At 33.5% G+C, this 19,872-nt stretch overlaps 1 protein-coding gene across 2 annotated transcripts in view; it reads right to left on the bottom strand.

Moving 5' to 3' along the window:
• UBA6 (ubiquitin like modifier activating enzyme 6) overlaps positions 1-19,872 on the bottom strand; it is an 84,157-nt gene that overhangs the window by 37,103 nt on the left and 27,182 nt on the right. For both annotated transcript variants that reach the window (XM_035004883.1, XM_035004885.1), the window contains exons 5-13: positions 18,559-18,653; positions 17,946-18,057; positions 13,993-14,073; positions 10,842-10,964; positions 8,884-9,007; positions 6,886-6,989; positions 5,585-5,647; positions 4,715-4,791; positions 4,064-4,130 (exon numbers count right to left, since the gene is read on the bottom strand). In XM_035004883.1, the coding sequence (XP_034860774.1) occupies positions 4,064-4,130; positions 4,715-4,791; positions 5,585-5,647; positions 6,886-6,989; positions 8,884-9,007; positions 10,842-10,964; positions 13,993-14,073; positions 17,946-18,057; positions 18,559-18,653 (846 nt within the window). The remainder of the gene's footprint in view (positions 1-4,063; positions 4,131-4,714; positions 4,792-5,584; positions 5,648-6,885; positions 6,990-8,883; positions 9,008-10,841; positions 10,965-13,992; positions 14,074-17,945; positions 18,058-18,558; positions 18,654-19,872) is intronic.

Here is a 19,872-nt window from a genome sequence, read left to right as displayed (position 1 = left end):
CGTAACCTTAATCTTAACGATAAGATTCAAGTGATTTGAAATCCTATGTAAAATAACACTACATGTGCATTTTGTGATACAAAAAGAGGTTACTATCTACTTACTATTCCACCCACTCCATTTCACTGTTCTAGATTTCATTTTTCAACTACTTAGCACTAAACTCAACTCAGATTATGATTTCATTTAAGCTGTGCCATTTCTGAAGGCAGAGATACTGGTGGTAGTGATAATATTAAAAACAATGATGAGAATGTGAATAGAAGCAGGTAATTTGAGTACCTACTGTGAGTTTATATTAAATCCACATGTAATTTGCAAAATAATCCTAGGAAATATAATTTTTTTCATACAAATGAGAAAGGTGAAACTTTGAAAAAGGAATTTACTTAAGATTTTATAGCTAATGAAATGGAATCTGAACCCCAAAAGTCCAACAGACCATTAGGTTACACTATCTCCCAAGATTCTATTATTTTTTAATTAACAAACAGCCAAATCTGGGCAATATTTGGTTGCCTTAGGATAATGACAACAGCCTAAACCTGAATTTCCCCACACAATCTCTAAAAATAGGTATATATCCACATTATCCACAAGAAGAGAAATAAACCAGTGGCAGAGTTTCAGTATTACTAAGAAACAGAACATTATGAACCTCAAATTACCTGTAAATAGAAAAATAAGTTCTAACCTCCAACAAAACCACTTCTGGACATCATACTGTTGCAAGGCTGCACAAAGAGCAGGAAGTGTGTAACCACAGAAAACAGAATGAAAGGCCTACTGGCAAATCATTCTAAGAAAACAGAAAGCCCCATACTAAGTGCAAAAAATACTGAAAATGTATGAAATCTAGCAGATCTCAGCACTGGCTATGGTGAAAGAATTTATCTGGGAGAGAATGATATAAATAGAAAGAGGGAGACATCCTTTGACACAGAAGGCTAAAACAAGAAATAAGAGAGGAAGTTAAGGATTTGGCAGAACTCAAAGAGTTCCACAAGACACCAACAGCTATCCTCCAAAAAAAAAAACAAAACAAACAAATAAAACCCCAAACCCCCAAACCCCAAAAAACCATCCATTAAAGAAACCCCAGTATCCTAAGAGAATAGGGGTTTTAGAAGTAGTAATCTGAAGCATGCAAAACCCTTACTCTGAACCAAAAATATGCAGAAAAACCAATTTACTATACCAAAGTTATGAAAGAAGGAAGCAGAAAATTAGAATCAAAACATTTCAGCTCCTGAAAATTTCTCCTCCAAACTAATCACAAGGCAGAGGAAATTTGATTGAGTGAATTATATATCCTTAACGAACATTTGGGAGATGTGGGAAAACAAACACAAAAAAACCCTCACCATGAGTCGGAAATTTAATAACTAAGTACCAAAATAATCCATTCCACCAGCAAACACTCCCCCCGACCCACCACCAAAAGGGGAAAAATAAATAAAATCTGAATCTATGTATCAAAATGGGCTCATAGTATACCTAGGAAAATGGACTGAATGATCAATTCTGAGATATAACCAGGTAAAATTATTACACTTTACAGATGAAAAAATATACAAAGTCACAAGGCAAAAAGACCAGACCAGTAGTCTGGTCTACTTATAAGAATAAGAAAATTAAGCTGGCATCATATTTTTCAACAAATTTCTCAAATACAAAGCAAGATACCACTGAAGAAAGTAAGGCCTATAATTTTATATTCAGCCAAGTTGTCTTTCAAGCATGGAGGCTACCGAAAATATTTAAAACATGTAAGAACTCAGAAAAAAAACATAATTTTGAGCTCTAAGAAACAGAGACCAAACTTGATTTCAAGACTTACCATACAGCTATAGTAATCAAGACAGGATGGTACTAGCAAAAGGACAGAAACAACCAATAGAAGATATAACACTGAGTTCAGAAGTAGCCCTACACATATGTGTTCAATAAATTACTGACAATGAATACCCAGAATATTGAATAAGGAAAGAATTATCCTTTCAACAAATAGGCTAGAATTATTGGATGTTCATATACAAAAAAAAAATCAACTTTAATCTATGCCTGGCAAGGTATAAAAAAATAAACTCATAAAAAAAAATAAACTCACAAAACTGTACCCAATGAATTCAAAATGTAAGTTATGTATACTTGACCTATACTTGGCATGTATACAAAAATGAACTCACAAAACTATAAAAATTCTCAAAGAAAACACAGGACAAAAGTTGTGACCTTGGACTTAAAAAGAGGTACAACCACATACAAAAAAACTGAAACTCTGAAGTTTATCAAAATAAAAAACTTCTCTTTAAAAGACACTGTAATAAAATGAGAAGACAACCCACGGACTGGACGAGAATATTTGTAAAACAGGTATCCCATAAAGGACTGATACCCAGAATATATAAAGAACTCTCTCAACCAATGAGAACACAACCTACCTAATTAAAAAACAGACAAAGATTTGAAAGAACAGTTTATCAAAGAAGAGACAGGAATGACAAATAAGCACATGAAAAGGTACAAAATTCATAGTCATCAATAAAATGCAAATTTAAACCAAAACAAGATACCAATACACACACTTTAAAATGGCTCAAATCAAAAAATAGATAATACACCATTATGGAAAGAATACAGAGCAATTCAAACTCTCATACATTTCTGGTGGAAATGCAAAAATGGTACAGCTACTCCGCAAAAACAATTTGGCAGTTTCTTATAAAATTAAACAGATACCTATCATTTGACTCTGTAATACACTACTAGGTGTTTACCCATGAGAAATGAAAACATATGTCCACATCAAAATCCGTATGGAGGTGTGTAGGAGCTTTATTCATAATTGCTCATATTGGAAACCCAAATGTCCACCAACTGCTATAGGGGAAAACAAATTGTGGTATACCTATACAATGGAATACTACTCAACAATAAATACAAATGAAAATGCAACATGGATGAAATTCAAATTCATTACATTTAGTAAAAGAATCCAGACTCAAAAGGCTACATATTGCATGATTCCATTTACATGACATTCTAAGGAAAAGGCAAAACTATACTGGTTGCTTGGATTGGTTGGGGGAGAGGGAGATGACTATATAGACGCATGAGGGAATTTTTTGGCATTATGAAAATGTTTTATCTCTTGATGGTGGTGGATACATGACTGTACACTTTGACTTAATTGTGTACAGTTTAATTTATACAGAATTTTGTGTACTGTATTATCTAAAAAGGGTGAAATTTTCTTTATCTAAGTTTCATCTCAATAAACCTGATGAATCCTTAATCATATCCTTCCTTTTAATCACAATCTTCATCAGTCTATTTGTAGCTTTTCACACTTTTCTGTAACCACTAAATATGCATAAAAGGCCTTTAACTTGTGGTTAATGACTCACTATTTTCAGTACATTATTTCCTTCTTTGTTTAATCACGTAAAATATGAGATCATTTTCTACTTAACCACTAATGTTAAGACTTTTCATTTCCTCCTCCTTTTTATAGTATAATAACGAAAACAATAAAATTTTCAACTAATTGCACAAACGCTGCTATTTTGGTATCTGCTAAAATGAAACTATTGGGCCAGCAGGCACTGGCACTGTAACATGAAAAAGCCATTTTCTGGGTGAGATGTCCAAACATGATATGCAAAATGCAATTAAGAGATATGAATAAATAATGGATAAAAGATGATTTATAGGAAAGCTTAACTTTATACAGTGAGTTTCAGTGGGTTAACAAAGTAAATCAGAAGAGATAATATTAATACTAAAAATATAGCAGCAACAGCAAATAGTAATTACTATATGCCACATACTCTTCTAAGTACTTCACAAAATTAAATCACTTAGTGTTCATAATAACCTCTGAGGTAGGTTAACCCTATTTTATAGATTTAAAAATTAAAGCAGAACAAATTCAAGTAACATGCCTACTGTCACAGAGTCAATAAGCAGCAAAGCTGGGATCTGAAAGTTAAGAGAATATTAATATACAGAATGTTTATATGTTACACCTTTTTTGATGGCCATAACTTTGAATATTCACCTTCTCTTTCAAGGTTTCACTTATAGACGTTGCTAGTTTCAAGAGCTCTTCTGAATCTTGTTGGCACCTAGGATTCAAAATGAAGCACCCCAATTTCAATTTTCTCAAGTGCTATAAACAGCAAGTCATATTCAAAACTAAAATTTAAGAAATATGTAAGAAAAAAAGTGGAATTTTGCCAGCAGGTAGCATGAAGTGCTTCCCTGACTTGAAGGTAACTGATTCATAAATACATTAATTAAAAATCATGTTTACCTAAGGATGGTATATAAATAGGATTTAGTTTTAAACTGACAAGGCAAAAACTTTTTGCAACAATACCTCTGACTTAATAGGCTAGAAAGGAAAAAATTACATAGTGGACTCATAATTCAATAATTCTCAGATTTTTTTGTTTTAGGAAGTTGTAGCTTTTGAAGACTTCAAAATGGGAAAATTCTTATTTAGCTTAATTCCATTTTTATAAATTGTTATTTCCACTTCCACCAGAAAAAGAACAGAAGGTTATAATAAATGTTTACATAGTTCCGTGTATCTAGTAGTGTTGCAACTATAAGGGGCTTTAGTTACTTTTTAAATTTTTTAAACTATCATTTCTAAAATACTGCTTTTATAGTAAGGAAAAAAGTTATTTCAAACAAAAAACGTTACCCAATATTTGGCTTGCGACTACAGTTCTCCTGAAACTGGTCCAAGGCAAGCATTGCTGTGTGAATCTGTAAAGGTGCCTATTTAGAACATTAAAAATTGGTCAACAGTTATTGAGAGTATAATACGTGCTAGACAGGCACTGTGCTAACACTTCATAAATATTATTTCTTACAATAAATTAATAACCTTAATACTACTATTATCTCTAATTAACAGATAAGGAAGCTGAAGCTTAGAGAAGTTAAACAGCTTGACATCAAGACCATGAAGCTATATTTAAGCAACAGATCCAAGTGTCAATCCCAGGTAGTATAACCAGTTTTTAGTACATTATCCATATGAAAGAGTAATTATCAACTAAACAACAACAACAAAAAACCATCTGTACAAGATCAGTATCACCTAATCCTTTTTCCTGATCAACATTTACAATTTGGAAACTGTTAATATGTCTTTCCTTATCACAAATACATTCACTGCTACAAAATTATATTCAGGGATTTAAAAGAACAGAATAAATGCTTCCAAGGTTTTTAGGAAGAAACATGTATCATATAAAACTCTACATCGTTCAGAAATCTTTTAGTAAGATCATCTGCATAAATTATTGAAATCATTTTTTTAATTGCCAAAGCTAGCATATCATTATTAAAGTAAAACATTTTCTATTATTTTTAATATTTTTCCATGGTATAAATTCCTGTTTTTAATTCTTGGGAGTTAACCCTAGATATGTGAATCCAACCTTTATTAAAAAAACCTGACAGAAAGGTATATACATGGTTACCCTACTTTAACTTTATAATGTCTCTTACCAATTCCCAACCCCCACTCTGCTGCCTCTTTCAAACCTACAAAGCGTTTATTTACCTCAGGTTTACTAAAATCTGCAATAAGGCATTTTGGATGTTTTATCTGAGTCTCCAATGGTTCCTTAAAAGAAACAAAAACTATTACTTCAGAGCAAGTAAGTGATTACTTAACAAAATATATAGAGCACTAAAAGGAATGCATCTCTCCCAAAGGTCTGAAATAAATATGGATGGTTGGGCTAATATGGTTTAATTGAAATATAAAAGAGCTACTACTCCCCACTGTCCCTTGTTTTAATTGCTACACATCATTTTTTAAATGTTAAATGCAATGAGACAACCTGCTGTACATACTATATTTGGGAAGAATTGGTGAAAACACCTGTATACTTGAAAAAATCTGTTTAATCAAAAAGCTACCATATTTTTTTGATATCAAATTATCAAGATTAACTGTTAGCCTGACAAGACCTGAATAAATACTCAAAAGCTGAAATTATCTGTGTGGAGCAAAGAACACACGAAGGCCAAAAAACCCAGCCAACCAACCAACCATCCCCCCAAAACACCCACCCAATCTGAAATTTGCTTGGGCCATAAACCTGGGGCATAATTAAAAACTGGGGACACTGGCAAGAGGAAATAATGCAGGGGCAGATTTGATGAACTGTATTTTAATCTGTTGTTTTGTTTAAACTTTGGTTTGGACTAAGCCTTGTAGAGGACCATGGTTAATAATTGTTCTGGAAAAGAAGAGGCAATCAAGTTAAACCTTGAGAACTTGCAAGAAAAGATAGAGATGTAGTAGACAGCTTATAATGAGAAGTGGCCTGTGGATTTAAGCTGCAAGAGACTTCTTAGTTCCTTGGTACACAGGCTCCCTGCTGAGCAAGGAGCCCAGTGTGGGACTCCATCCCAGGACCCTGGGATCATGACCTGAGCAGAAGGTAGACACTTAACCGACTGAGCCACTGAGGTGTCCCTACTATATTCTCTTTATTTAGATATTTACATTTTCCTTTCAATGCCAGGTTATAGGACTTACTTTACATTTCCAACATATACACTCTTTCTTGAAATTAAAATTTAAAAACCTGAACTGACAAGTATGACAAATAAAATATTCCTGTTACTTTAAAAACGTAAATAAGTGAGTTTAATTGAAATATAAATCTTGATATCCAGTTTATTTCCTTAAATTGATCTCATTTCCCTCAAAGTGGGTACAAATTAAAAACCAAAAATCTGTTCAGCTCCTAAATTAACCATCCGGTTAACATTTTATTACTTTTTTCTCTTCTGCCATTTTTCTTCTGCAAAGAAATATATTTAAAGCAAAAAAAAAAAAAAAATACTTACAAAGCAAAATGTTTTAGGAGTCTTAACTTGGACAGCTATGCCTCCATGTAAATAAGGTTCCAGTTCTGTAGTATCACCAATGCTAAAAGAAAATGGTGATACCACTAAAAGAAAAATAAGAAAACCATTATATACTGATATAGGTATTCAAATTTGAAGATTTATCATGATAAAGATGTTAATTTTTCCTAATTTATAAAATTAGAGGATCCCATTATAAATCTTTTTTGTAGGAGGCAGAAAGTGTGGAAAACGAGACAGGCTATTTTTCCAGTGTGAACTTAAGGACTTAAAAATAACCAAGAAAACTCAGAGGGGGAAAATAGTAATGAAGGGTGCTTATCACTAGATATTAAAATATTTTATAAAACATCAATCACTAATATATATATATTTTTAAAGATTTTATTTATTTGACAGAGAGAGAGAGACAGCGAGAGAGGGAACACAAGCCCTGGGAAGTGGGAGAGGAAGAAGCAGGCTTCCCACTGAGCAGGGAGCCCGATGCGGGGCTCGATCCCAGGACCCTGGGACCATGACCTGAGCCGAAGGCAGACACTTAACAACAGCCACCCAGGTGCCCCATCACTAATATTGATAACTAATTATATATAAGTAATACTAACATATAGTGTGGTACTTGCTAATGAGTAGATAGGCAGACAAATGGAACATTTTATACGTAAGCCTCAAGATTCTGAACCATCACAATCCCCCATTGTATAGACCCCAAAATAACAATAACCCTAAATGATTAGTTGAGTCAATTTTTGCAAAAGCAGATAAAAATTCTTTAATATCGATCTAATCTGTATTTTACATATCTGGATATAGTCTGGGAAACAAAATCCAGTAATTTTGTTACCAAAGATGCTTAACTAATTGTAGATCCAAAATTGTTTTAGTATAAAGAGTTCATAATAGGGACTAATTTTTTCTCTCCTAAGGATCCATTTTGCAGTCATTACAAGAAAAAAGTAATCCATTTACCAGTCTATACAGTAATTACATAATTAAGACTTCCAAATGTCCTAAAGATAAACCTGAATTGTTTTTAGCTAACAGGTATAAACATGCCATCTTTGAGTTACAAGATGTCTGGCAATGTCTTTAACTCTTTTAAACATGGCTGGAAGAAAATCACAAACTATGCAAAAATTCACTAAAAATTCACTATCTTCAACTTCAAACTGGCACTAAATGAAGCTTGATAATCTTTCTATTTTTTAAAATATTTACTCTCCTCAAATCTCTGACCTTGGCACCTTTCCTTTCCTTGGGACAATGATCTCATCTTAGTCTATTAAAAAAACCCCGAATTTCTTCAACTTTTTGCCAACAAACCCACAAACTTGCCTGCAATAACATCCATTCATTCTTTTTACCCATCCAAGCCACTGAACAAAAACATGTCTCCACTTGTATAGTTCATTGCCACCTTACTTGACGAGCCTAAGCTGTCTGCATTATCTTCTCTCCAAAACCTCCATTTCTTGCCCTCCCTAAATCAATAAATAAGTTCCCCATGTTGGAATCTTTGCTTACTTACTATATGAGATTATGAAATTTCCTCTTAAATACCTTAAGATTTTGCTATCTCAACTCCCACTGCCAGCACTGCCATATTATATTTTTTTAGTCCCCTGAACTGTTCTGTCTTTTATTATATGTCTTTGCATAGAATGTTCTTTTCACCACCTTCCTAAGTCAATGCAATCTTAATTTTTTAATCAAGATACTCTGTCCCCACTGCTGCTGTACCAAGACTGGGTAGATTTCTTTGCTACATTTAGAGTTCCCAGAATGCCTGTACTCTCTTTATACCATCACTGCTTAATGCAAACATCTCCTCACTTGGATTGAATGTTTTGAGGCCAAGAACTAGACCATGTTTGTCTGAGTTAATGCTGTGTTCTCAACACTGAGTAGACTGTCTGAGTTATTTAAGTGCTGAATAACAAGTAAGTAGAAATGAATTAATAAAACACATGAACTTACCAGTTATTTGTTGTGTAGATCCATTTAAGCCTGTCATTCCATTAACTTCTCGAAATGTTAAAAACTGCCCAGTCTCAAGCTTGTGAGGATGATTTTCAAGGCAGGTGACAATGCCAGGATTAGCCTAAAGACAAGTTCATGTATACCTTTTTTGTACAAATTTCAAATCTCACACAAAAGAGACCATGCTATCATAAAATTCTCAAAACAATCAAAATACAAAGACACTTAGTAAAGATACTTAATAAAAGCAAGCCTTTTAAGAATTATCACAAAGTAATGATCATCTTATTTTATTATGAATGTTTAAAATATAATTTTTATATTTTGGGGAGATAGAGATTCTACATGGGAGTTCAAATATTTCACAGATAAAAAGATTTTTGTGACTTCTAAAAGACATTCAAAGTCATCAAATTTAAATTTTAAAGTCATGTTACAAAAAACTCTGTGCAAAAAAAGATGAGTCTAACTTTGAAGATTAAAGAAATACAAGAAAGAAGGATAGAAATTTAAAGCCAGGAAACTGGTAGTTTAAAGCCTCCCCAACACTTAAAGGAAAAAAATATCATGTACCCCAGCTTACCAGGATAAAAATAGGAAGAAATTGGCTTATCTTACCAAACAGGATGGATGAAATAGGTCAAAGGCCCAGAAATTTCCTAGCTACATGTAATCCAACACACTTCTTGAGTAAGGTAATAATAATTTAATCTACATAAAACCTAAAGAATTGTCATTCTGTCTTTCATAATTGTGAGGATTCCAAAAAGTCTCCTGTGGCTTAGTAATTTGGAAAAGAACAAAATTATGATCACAAACATGTAGATAAAACTAACCTAATGTGGGTTTACTAACGTCTCAAGAAGAATAAAATTCGTAAGGATTTTATTAAAAAAGAGGAATAATTTGCAGATAAGTTAAATGGGAACATTTATGGTATTTTATAATTCTTTATGGATAACCTTCATACTTTGTGCACTATTCAATAAAAGAAAATACCAATGCAATACAAGAATCCATACTATACCCTGGAGCCTATTCTAACTGTATGATATTCTCAGGGACAAAACTAAAAACAAGTACAAAGGTTAGAGGCTGAATAAAAAAATCATTCTGTAAGGAGAGAGACAGAATGATTTTTTTAGCATTTTCTTAGAAAGGGGTGTAAAGGCAACATTACACTGGGTTAAAAATCAAGCATAAAGATAGAAGCACATACACTATTAGGTCAAAGTATATTATTTCCTGACATTTGGCTTCTTTTGAGCTTTAATGTAAATTGATTAGAAAGAATGCAAATAAATGTAATGATTTAGACTAAAAAACCAGTAGCAGAAATTGACCATGATGATTTCTCCAATTCTTTTAGGGAATAAAAAACTTAAGCTTATATGAAGAGAATGTGGTTAGAAAGTTCATACTTTTTGATCTTAAGGGTAATTAATTCTTACACGTTTTTCCTCCTCCAAATGATGTTTTAGAAATATAACAAATTTTAGAAAAGCTTTTGTCTATAATGACTTAAGCATTCATCCTCCTGCAGTCAAGTGTTGGGCCAGGTGACTCATGACATACTTAGTACATCTACGATCTGACACAATAAACACAGTTCAGCAAACATTGAATCACACTTCATGTCCACAGGAGCACAACACTGAACAAAATTAAAATTAAAATTTATGACATAAGTAAATGTTGATCTATCTATTATTGTTAGAAGGAATCCAGATACTCTTGTAATATCCTAACTTAAATTTAGTTTTAATATAATACAATCAAGAAATTAACACAATATTCCCTCATGAATTACCTTAAAATATCGTAAAACAAATGAAAAATATTGCATATTAAATATTTTGCTAATATCACCTTTTAAAAAATTGTATTCACATCAACCTTAAAAAAAATCAATCATATAAATATACAATAATATATGTATATATATACAATCATACTTGTGTTATATTTGAAATGAAAATTTCTTTTGGCTCTTCTCCTGTTGTATCTGAAACTTCAAATTCATCACCGAAATCACAAAACAACCGTGACCAAATTCCATGTATATCTGCACTGATGAACTGTGAAATGATAAAAAACAAGTTCAAGCTTATCTATTTACATAAAGAGAAAACCTCCATCCATTTCTACTATTTTAAGCCCCTTCAATGACAACTTTATTTATAATTAAGATTATCCAAAAACCCCCACAAAAAAACAAAACAAAAACAAACAAAAGATTATCCTTTGGGATATAAAGTGAATCACAAATAAAATACATTATTTGTCTGTAAATTGGACCAGGAATCAAGGATACTGGCATTTGGGACTGGATAAGTGTTATTACACAATTAGAAGATGCAGCACATCATCATAATACATTCTCTCATTTTTAAATAACAAGAATTCTTTCCTTGCCCTAAAAATCAAGCAAAGTATTTAAGAAATGGTTATTTTGGTTTAATGGTTTTAGCAGTAAATTTTTACTTTTCATTTGAGAAAATAAAAAGAGGGTCCATTCACCAAAAGTAGAGTTAATGGAAAATAGAACAGAGCTAAAAGCTGAAAATGGAGGCAATAAACAGAAAAGGACTGAGGAACTGACAGTATACATCAAAGTCAAGAGAGGTAAAAATCAGATTCTTAAACACAATCGTTAATCATCGCTTTATTAAAAGTGATTTTTATATACAGACACTCCATTCTGAAAATCTGTAAAGAAACTGTTTTTGTGTTCAAAGTTATTTTTAGAGTTAAAAATAATAAAGAAAAATTCTTATTCTGTAACACGTATGATCCTGTATAAAGTGATTTTTTTTTTTTTTTTTAGATTTTTATTTATTTATTTGAGAGAGAGAGAATGAGAGACAGAGAGCATGAGAGGTTGGGGGGTCAGAGGGAGAAGCAGACTCCCCGCTCAGCAGGGAGCCCGACGCGGGACTCGATCCCAGGTCTCCAGGATCATGACCTGAGCCAAAGGCAGTCGCCTAACCAACTGAGCCACCCAGGCGCCCCGTGATTTTTTTTTTTTTTAACAAAAACTAAAGTCTATTCATATTTGGACATAAAAATGTAGCCCATTAAAGTAATTTATACCACTTTTACATAAAGTAGTGAAAGAGCTAATAGAAGACTACCTCCTACTGGATCATGTATTGCCTTTACTATCAAAATAGGTATACAAAGCATTTTTTATGAAACAAAACTGAGCAGAAATTTAGAAACTTTTTAACTTTAAAAGCTGCAAACTTGAGGACAATTTCTTTTCAAAACAACTTTCAAGTAGGACTATGTATATCAATTACATAAACAAAGATTTTAGTTCATAACTCAGTGTAATTATTTTGTAAAACTTCTGTGCCCTAAGTTTACTCACTATCCTATGTTTTATTCATCTGTTTAATTTGAATTGTGAACCACAGCACAAATGTTGCACAGAACGTAAATATGTTATGTAAACAGCACAATCCAAAAATTTTTAGCACATCTATTTAATAGAGTATGATTGTTGGCTTAGTGCCTACCTCAAAGGAACAAATAGTTTTTTCCTTTTTCCAAAGGAACATATACAACCCCACAAAGGAGGTAGAGCTAGTAATATGTATGTAACTGCACAGGATAAATTACGATTTTTCCAATCTAAACCTATTTCCGGTCTTTCCAACGTCACCATGACTCAATTACTCCAGAAAAATCTAGATGTCATTCTTGATCATTCTTTCCTTCACAACTCATATTCATCCATTCTCATACTTCAAATTCAATGATTTCTTAAAATCTCTATTTCTACCTCTCTTGAATAAGGCACCAGCATCTCTCACTAGGCTACTAGTTGCCTCTACTCTACTCTTATAATTCAACGGCTCTCTTTTCTCTTTGATTTTGTGATTCCTTCATGTTCTTAAGAATTATTGAGGACTGAAAGAGCTTTTATTTATTTGGGTTATAACTACTGATATTTGCTGTGTTAGAGATTAAAACTGAGAAACATTTAAAACACAAGAATACACACACATTCCATTAGCAGTCAAAGCAATAGTATCACTACACATCATCTAGACTTTGGAAATTCCACTGTACCCCGTAGGAGAATCAGAGTGAAAAAGCAAATAATATTTTAGTAATATTATGAAAATAGTTTGACTTTGCAGACCCCATGAAAAGATCTCAAGAATTTTTAGTATCCTTGGACCATACTTTGAAAACTACTGCTCTAGACTATTTTCCATACAGCATATCCAAAGTGATCTTTTAAAAACATAAATCAGGCCAAAATCATGGGCTTAAAACTCAGCTATCCTCAAAGTTATATAAGCTATATAAGTACCTCTAAAGTACTTCTCTGAACCTAATCCTCTGGTAACTTGTATTCACACTACTCTCCTCTTTACCCAAACTCCATTTTGGTCTTGCTTGCTTCTTGCTGTTCCTTAAACACACCAAGCAAATTTTAACACTTACAAGTCTTTATACTTGCTGTTCTTCATGCTTTGAATGCTCTTTCCCACATTTTCCATAGCTGGCTCTTTATCATTATTCAGGGTTCTATTCAAATGTCATCTCCTCAGAGAGGAGTTCCCTGACCTTCAATTTAAGAGAAGCAGCACTGGTCCCCATCCCAACATCATGCAGACATTATACTTTACTCTTTACCTAGCTTTTTTATTATGTATCTTCCTTACTGAATGATAATCTTCTAGAGTAGGAAAATTTGTATGTCCTATTCACGTATTCTTAGTGCCTACAACTGTATCTGTAGCAGATGCTCAATGAATATTTCTTACAAGAACCAATAAACCTCCTGAAAACCACCATTACGCCATATTTAAAGTTAGATGATGAATTCAATATTTACTATCCTTTCCATTTCTAACCTTAATTCTTCCTTAGTTTTGGCAATTTGCTATAAGGCAAATTTAAAATTTAGATCTTGGTTTTAAAAACAGGAAATGAATATGATGCCAAAATTAAAGAGGAAAATATAACTGATTGTCCTCATTTTTGTAAAAAAAAAAAAAAATTCTTATATAACCCACTGAAAAGCTACAAATTCTAACAGTGAAAGTGTTCTTTCTTTAACTACATGTCATTATTAAATGATACTATTACCTTAATTGGAGGGCAATGAGAATGGCAAAAGTTATTGATCTTCTTCTGCAACGGAAGTTTGATCTCAGTCAATACTACACACTGTTAAGAAGAATATAAGAAATTAAATACTAGAAAATAAACAATTAGTTTGGAAAAATACACTTCTAAATCAGAGGCATTTTAGTTTGCATTATGCTAAAAACACATTACTTTTCTTATTAAAAAATACTATTCAATTGTACTCCATCCTAGGTTAAAACCTGCAGAATTATGGGATAGCAAAAATAAAAATAACATATTTCATATTACATTAGTTGGCTTAGCTTGCTTTTACTTCATATATTCAACAGATTCACAATACAACAACTTTTGCTTTATGACAGTATCATTAGTGAAACCACCAAGTTGTTATTTTAAAATAGCAAATTATAATGGTCAATGCTTACCTTTTTATCATCACCCTGTGAGATAATGAGAGCTTTTATAATCAGATCTTATCTTAAATAACTTATAAAGGTCAAAAACTTTCCTAAGATTATTCATCTATCAAGTGGCAAAAGCAGAACTAGACTCTCAATCCAGACTTTTTCTTGCTGCTAGTTCCCATGAATTGGATAACTCACTTTCACTACAAATATCCAGGTGTGGATTTATTCTTATTTATCTAGCTCAGAATACGGTGTGCTTCCTGTAGGGAGATATTTCTCCTCCATGGGTCTCTTACTTTTTGTACATGTCTCAACTGGGTCTGCCATGAATCCAAGGCTCTTGACCATTCTTGGGCCATTTCTCAGGATTATATTTGCTTTGTGCAAGCTTTGTGCTTTGTGTGAGGTATTGATTTCCTCTGGAACAAAGAGCAAGCCTGTTTGTTGCTTGCTATGAAACAGCAGGTTTCCCAAGCTCAGTGTTCCTCTTCTCAAAAGGAACCCATTATATGTGCAGACATCCACTGAGTCCTCTGCACTAGACTAGTGGGTTTGGGGGGAAGGCAAGAGGAAATGAGGCAAATATAATATTCATACTTCTTTTTTTTTTTCCTAAGTAGGCTCCACGTCCAGTGTAGAGCCTAACGTGGGGCCTGAATTCACAACCCTGAGATCAAGAACTGAGCTGAACCATTCAGGTGCCTCATAATACTCATACTTCTTACCATGCATGCTCTGAGTAATAAAGTCCTGAGTCTCTGACCCAGGAATCTCATGTTTTCTGCCAGCAACCAATAATAGTAACAGGCTAACTTACTAAATTTGTAAACAGAATAAAATCAAATCTTAGACTCATCATTCACTGAATCTAATTTGTGTTTCATCAATGCTGGAAAATTCTCAGCCAAAATTTTTTCAAATATTGCTTTTTTCTAATACTCTCCTTCTGGAAATCTAATCTCATGAACTGAACCTTTTCATTCAAGCTCTCATTTCTTTTTTTTTTTTTTTTTAAAGATTTTTATTTGAGAGAGAGAGAGTGTACATGCGCATGAGCGGGGGGGAGGGGCAGAGGGAGAGAGAGAGAGAAGCAGACCCCCTGTTGAGCAGAGCCTGATGTGGGGGTTCAGGTCCTGGGATCATGACCTGAGCCGAAGGCAGACACTTAACTGACTGAGCCACCCAAGTGCCCCAAGCTCTCATTTCTTTTAACTTCTCTTTCATACTTATTCTAATTTCTATGGGCTATAGTCTCAGTAATCTCCTCAGCTCTTTCAATTCTCTAATTCTTACTCCATTTGCATCTATCCACTGTTTAATCTACCCAGTGAGTTTTAATTTTTAAGACTATATTTTCATTTCTAAATGTTCTACTGGTTCTTTATCACATCTGCCTGAGTGTTTTTAATAAGGACTTATTTCCATATTATATACTTAATTCCTTCTTTTAAGATTCAGTCAATTTGAACACCTATATTTTTAAGACCCTATCCAATTATTCTATTATCTGAAATTCCTGGAGGTTAATTCTATTCTTTTTATATCCACTGACTCTTGATCACACTGCACTATTTTTTCCTGTCTTGTTATTTTGTATCCTGAACTCATCTTCAAAGGGGCTTTATATACTGGAATATACTATGGCTTTGTTGAAGGTAGATTCCTCTGTATTTGTTTAGTTTGTTTCTTTCTGGCATTCCAGGATATCACCAAATCATTATGCTAGATACCTGAAACTAATATAACATTGTACGTTAATTATACTTCAATAAAAAAATTAAAAAATAAAAGGAAGTCTATTAAACAGTTTGATTTAGGAAGTCTATTACCCATCTTTGTAGAAGATGGATTTCAAGTTATCTAGTCCAGAATGGAAGTCTACACTGGTTTTTAAATTGGTATGATATTAACATTATAATAATAAATATATCTTTTGGTCATCATCCAAGGTTCCTATATAAGAGCTATCAAGGCATCTTTTGTTATAGTATTTAGTTTTGTCCCAAATCCTGAATTAGCTCCAGAGTGATAAAGGTGAAATAACATCTTTTCATAATAAGCCCCTTTCAGCTATACCGGAGTGTAGATTAATGAAATGACTTTTGGAAGCCCCCTAAAGATGGGGGCTGATTATTAGGGGAACCAACCTTGTGATTTGAAGGTCAGAACTTTTAGCCCTATGTCTCAGACCTCCAGGGAGGAGACAGGGGCTGGAGATTTACTTAATCACTAAAGATCAATCATTTAATCAGTTGTGCTTCCATAATGAAGTCTTCATAAAAAAATCCCTGAACTAGGGGCTCAGAGAGCTTCCAGATTCATGGAGGTGCTGGGAAGGTGGCATACTTGGAGAGGGCATGGAAGCTGTGTGCCCCTTTCCTCATACATTGCTCTATGCATCTCTTCCATCTGACTGTTCCTGACTTACAGCTTTTTTAATAAACCAATCTGGTAAGTAAACTGTTTTCCTGCATTCTGTGAGCCACTCTGGCAAATTAATTGGACCCTAGGAAGGGAATGTGGGAACCTGTGATTTATATAGCCAGTCCTCAGAAGCACAGAGTAACAACCTGGACTTGTGATTCATGTCAGAAACGGGGCAAAGAAGGGGTTCTTGTGGGAATGAATCCTTAATGTGTGGGATGCGAAGTTATCTTCTCCAGATAGATAGTGTCAAAATGGAATTGAACTGCAGGACACTGAACTAGGTGTCCAGGGAGTTGCAGAACTGCTTGGCTGGGGGAAAAACCCATACACATATGGTCACACAGTGTCAAAAGTACAGAGTAAAAGTGAAACACAGGAGTGTTTCTCCCTAAATGGGCAATATCATAATTTAATCACAGAGAAAATCAGGGTCAACCTAATCACTTTTAAAACATCTAGGTGTTGAGAAGTAGACTGAATGTTGATCTGCATTTTTTATTCCTCTGCAATCGGATTATACATCATCCTTTGCCCATCGCCTTAGAAGAGCAGAGTGTACTTTCCTGCTCAACTTTGGGCTTGACCATGTGACTTGCTTTGGCCCATGAAATATTAATGGGAGTAACATGAACGGAAGCTTGAAATGTGTTTAGATAGTTGGACTTGCCCTTTTGCATTTCTTTTATTGCCGTGACACCATGTTCTTGGTGGCCTCCTCGTTCTAGAAGAGAGGCATATGGAACAAAACACAGACTCTGCAATTTGAGTTCAGCCTAGAACAGCTGAACTCCAACTGACATGCAGATGCAGGAGAAAGAAATACATGTTGCTAGAAACCACTGAGTTTTGGGTAGTTTTTTATGAACATTACCGTGAAAGTAGCTGGGTTTCCACATGTATATGGTCATTAGTCAAATGTAATGGTTTTGTCAGTAATTCTGAGGCCCTTTCCCTAAAATGGAGCATTTGAAAGGTATTACTCCAAAGGAAGTCTTTTAACCTAAAATTTTCTGTTCTGCTCAAGAGACTAGGTTTAATTAATTATATACTACAATAATACTTAACAATCTGCCTTGTAATCTGTCAATAACATCTAATATAAAATAGAGTACCAACCTGGTATTTATCTAAGAAGGAGAGATCTGTGGTTTCATTTAAAGGAACAGAAGATGATGTGACATGAACATATGGATTTAGTTCTGCAATATGTTGAAGTACAGCTTCAGCCCTAAAAAAAAAAGACTTTTACAATTCTTTCGTTCAATAACCCAATCCCTCATACTTGGGACACTTTGACGATATCAGAGAAACCTGAATGTTAGAAAATTTCAATGAAAATTTAACAAACTATACAGGAAGAAAGAAGGTAAGGCTTATCTTTACAGAAAACTACATAATCTTGAGATGTAGTATACTGTCATATATCCATAGTAAGCCATATAATCTCAAAGTGTACCCCTATGGTTCCAAGCTCATTACGTCTTTTAATAATTCAGGATTAATAATGATGTTTAACAATCTTAAATTCATTTCTAGGTAGCAATATGAATATCTTAAAAATTTCACAAATATAAAGAATTAAAAAGTATATGTTAACACTTATTTTCTATGGTGATGTGAATTTATGGTGATGAGTCCACAGTTCTGTTCTGGGCACAGAAAATATTCTAAGTAATTGCAAGAGTAAAAAAAAATCCTACAAAAATACATCAAAATATCCTATCTTCACCTGTTTCTCATATTAACAACATCATCTTCACAGAGAAAGAAGTTGGTTCCTAGATCCCATGTTTGGCATTTTTCTGTATCATGAATGGTAAGTGCCTTCGAAAAAGAGAAAAATCTCTGTTAAAGTCAGGAATAAGACAACTATCTCCAATACCATTTATATTGTATCAGAATTATCCTGTGTAATTAGACAATATGAAGTAATTAAAAGCTTAAGAATTGGGAATGGATTCATTCACAGAAGGTATGACCATATACATCTGGAAACCCAGGAAAATTAATGAAAAAACTACTTTAACCCTTAAGAGAATTTTAATTTAGGGAAGTAGCACGTTATATTAATCAAAATACAAAAAAATCAAAAGAACTCACAAACATTTCCAAATGCTCTACGTTCAAAGTAAGATAACAAGATGACTAACCAGAAAGAACATTTTTAACTTATATTAGAGGTCTTACAGAAAATGGGGCAAGGTATAGGAACGGGGAGTATACTGAAAAAGAAATGCATATGGTCCTTTAAAGTATTTAAGCAGGTTTAACCCTGTTCAAGAATGGAATACCTTAGCTCATTCATCAGAATGTCATAAATCCAAAAGTTTGATAATATACTCTATTGGTGAATGAGGTGAATCAGGCATTCTATTATTGGTGGGAATGTAGAGTGGAATAACCTCAATGGAAAATAATTTGGCAATCTCTAGCAAAATGTGTTTTATTCTTTGACACAGCAATCCCACTTTTAAGAATCTATCACAAAGACACACTGGGAAAGATACAAAAAGACATTAAGTACAGGAGTATTAACTGTAGCACTATTTTTAATAGAAAAGACCCAAAGATAATAAAAATGTCCACCAATAAGGAACGGGGTAATTATATATGATACATCCATACAATGTATATCCATGCAGCTATAAAAAAAGAGTGAAATATATATATTTATCATTAGGGAGTAATCCCAGGATATGTTGTTAAGTGATAAGGAGCAAGGTGGAGGCAAGTATGGCACTTCATCTAAGAAAGGCATGTGGGATAAATATGTATACATATACATACACAGATTGCATATGTGTATGTATGCATTTGCTTATATTTAAAAACATGAAAAAAGGTGGGCAATCTAATAAGGGAAGGAGGGAATTGAGTAGAGAGAAGGTAGACTTATCTGAATAAACCTTGCTTTATAATTTCTACTTTTGTCTTTTTTTTTTGAGAGAGTGAGAGCATGTGGCTGGGGGCGTAGAGGGAGAAGCAGAGAGAGAATCTTAAGCAGGCTCCATGCCCAGCACAGAGCCCAGGGTGGGACTTGATC

The sequence above is a fragment of the Mirounga leonina genome, unplaced genomic scaffold (assembly GCF_011800145.1).
Source record: "Mirounga leonina isolate KUSES-001 unplaced genomic scaffold, KU_Mleo_1.0 Mir_129, whole genome shotgun sequence".
NCBI classification, from domain to species: Eukaryota; Metazoa; Chordata; class Mammalia; order Carnivora; family Phocidae; genus Mirounga; species Mirounga leonina.
Note: the sequence above shows the minus strand (reverse complement) of the source record. Positions and strands in the feature narration are given on the sequence as shown.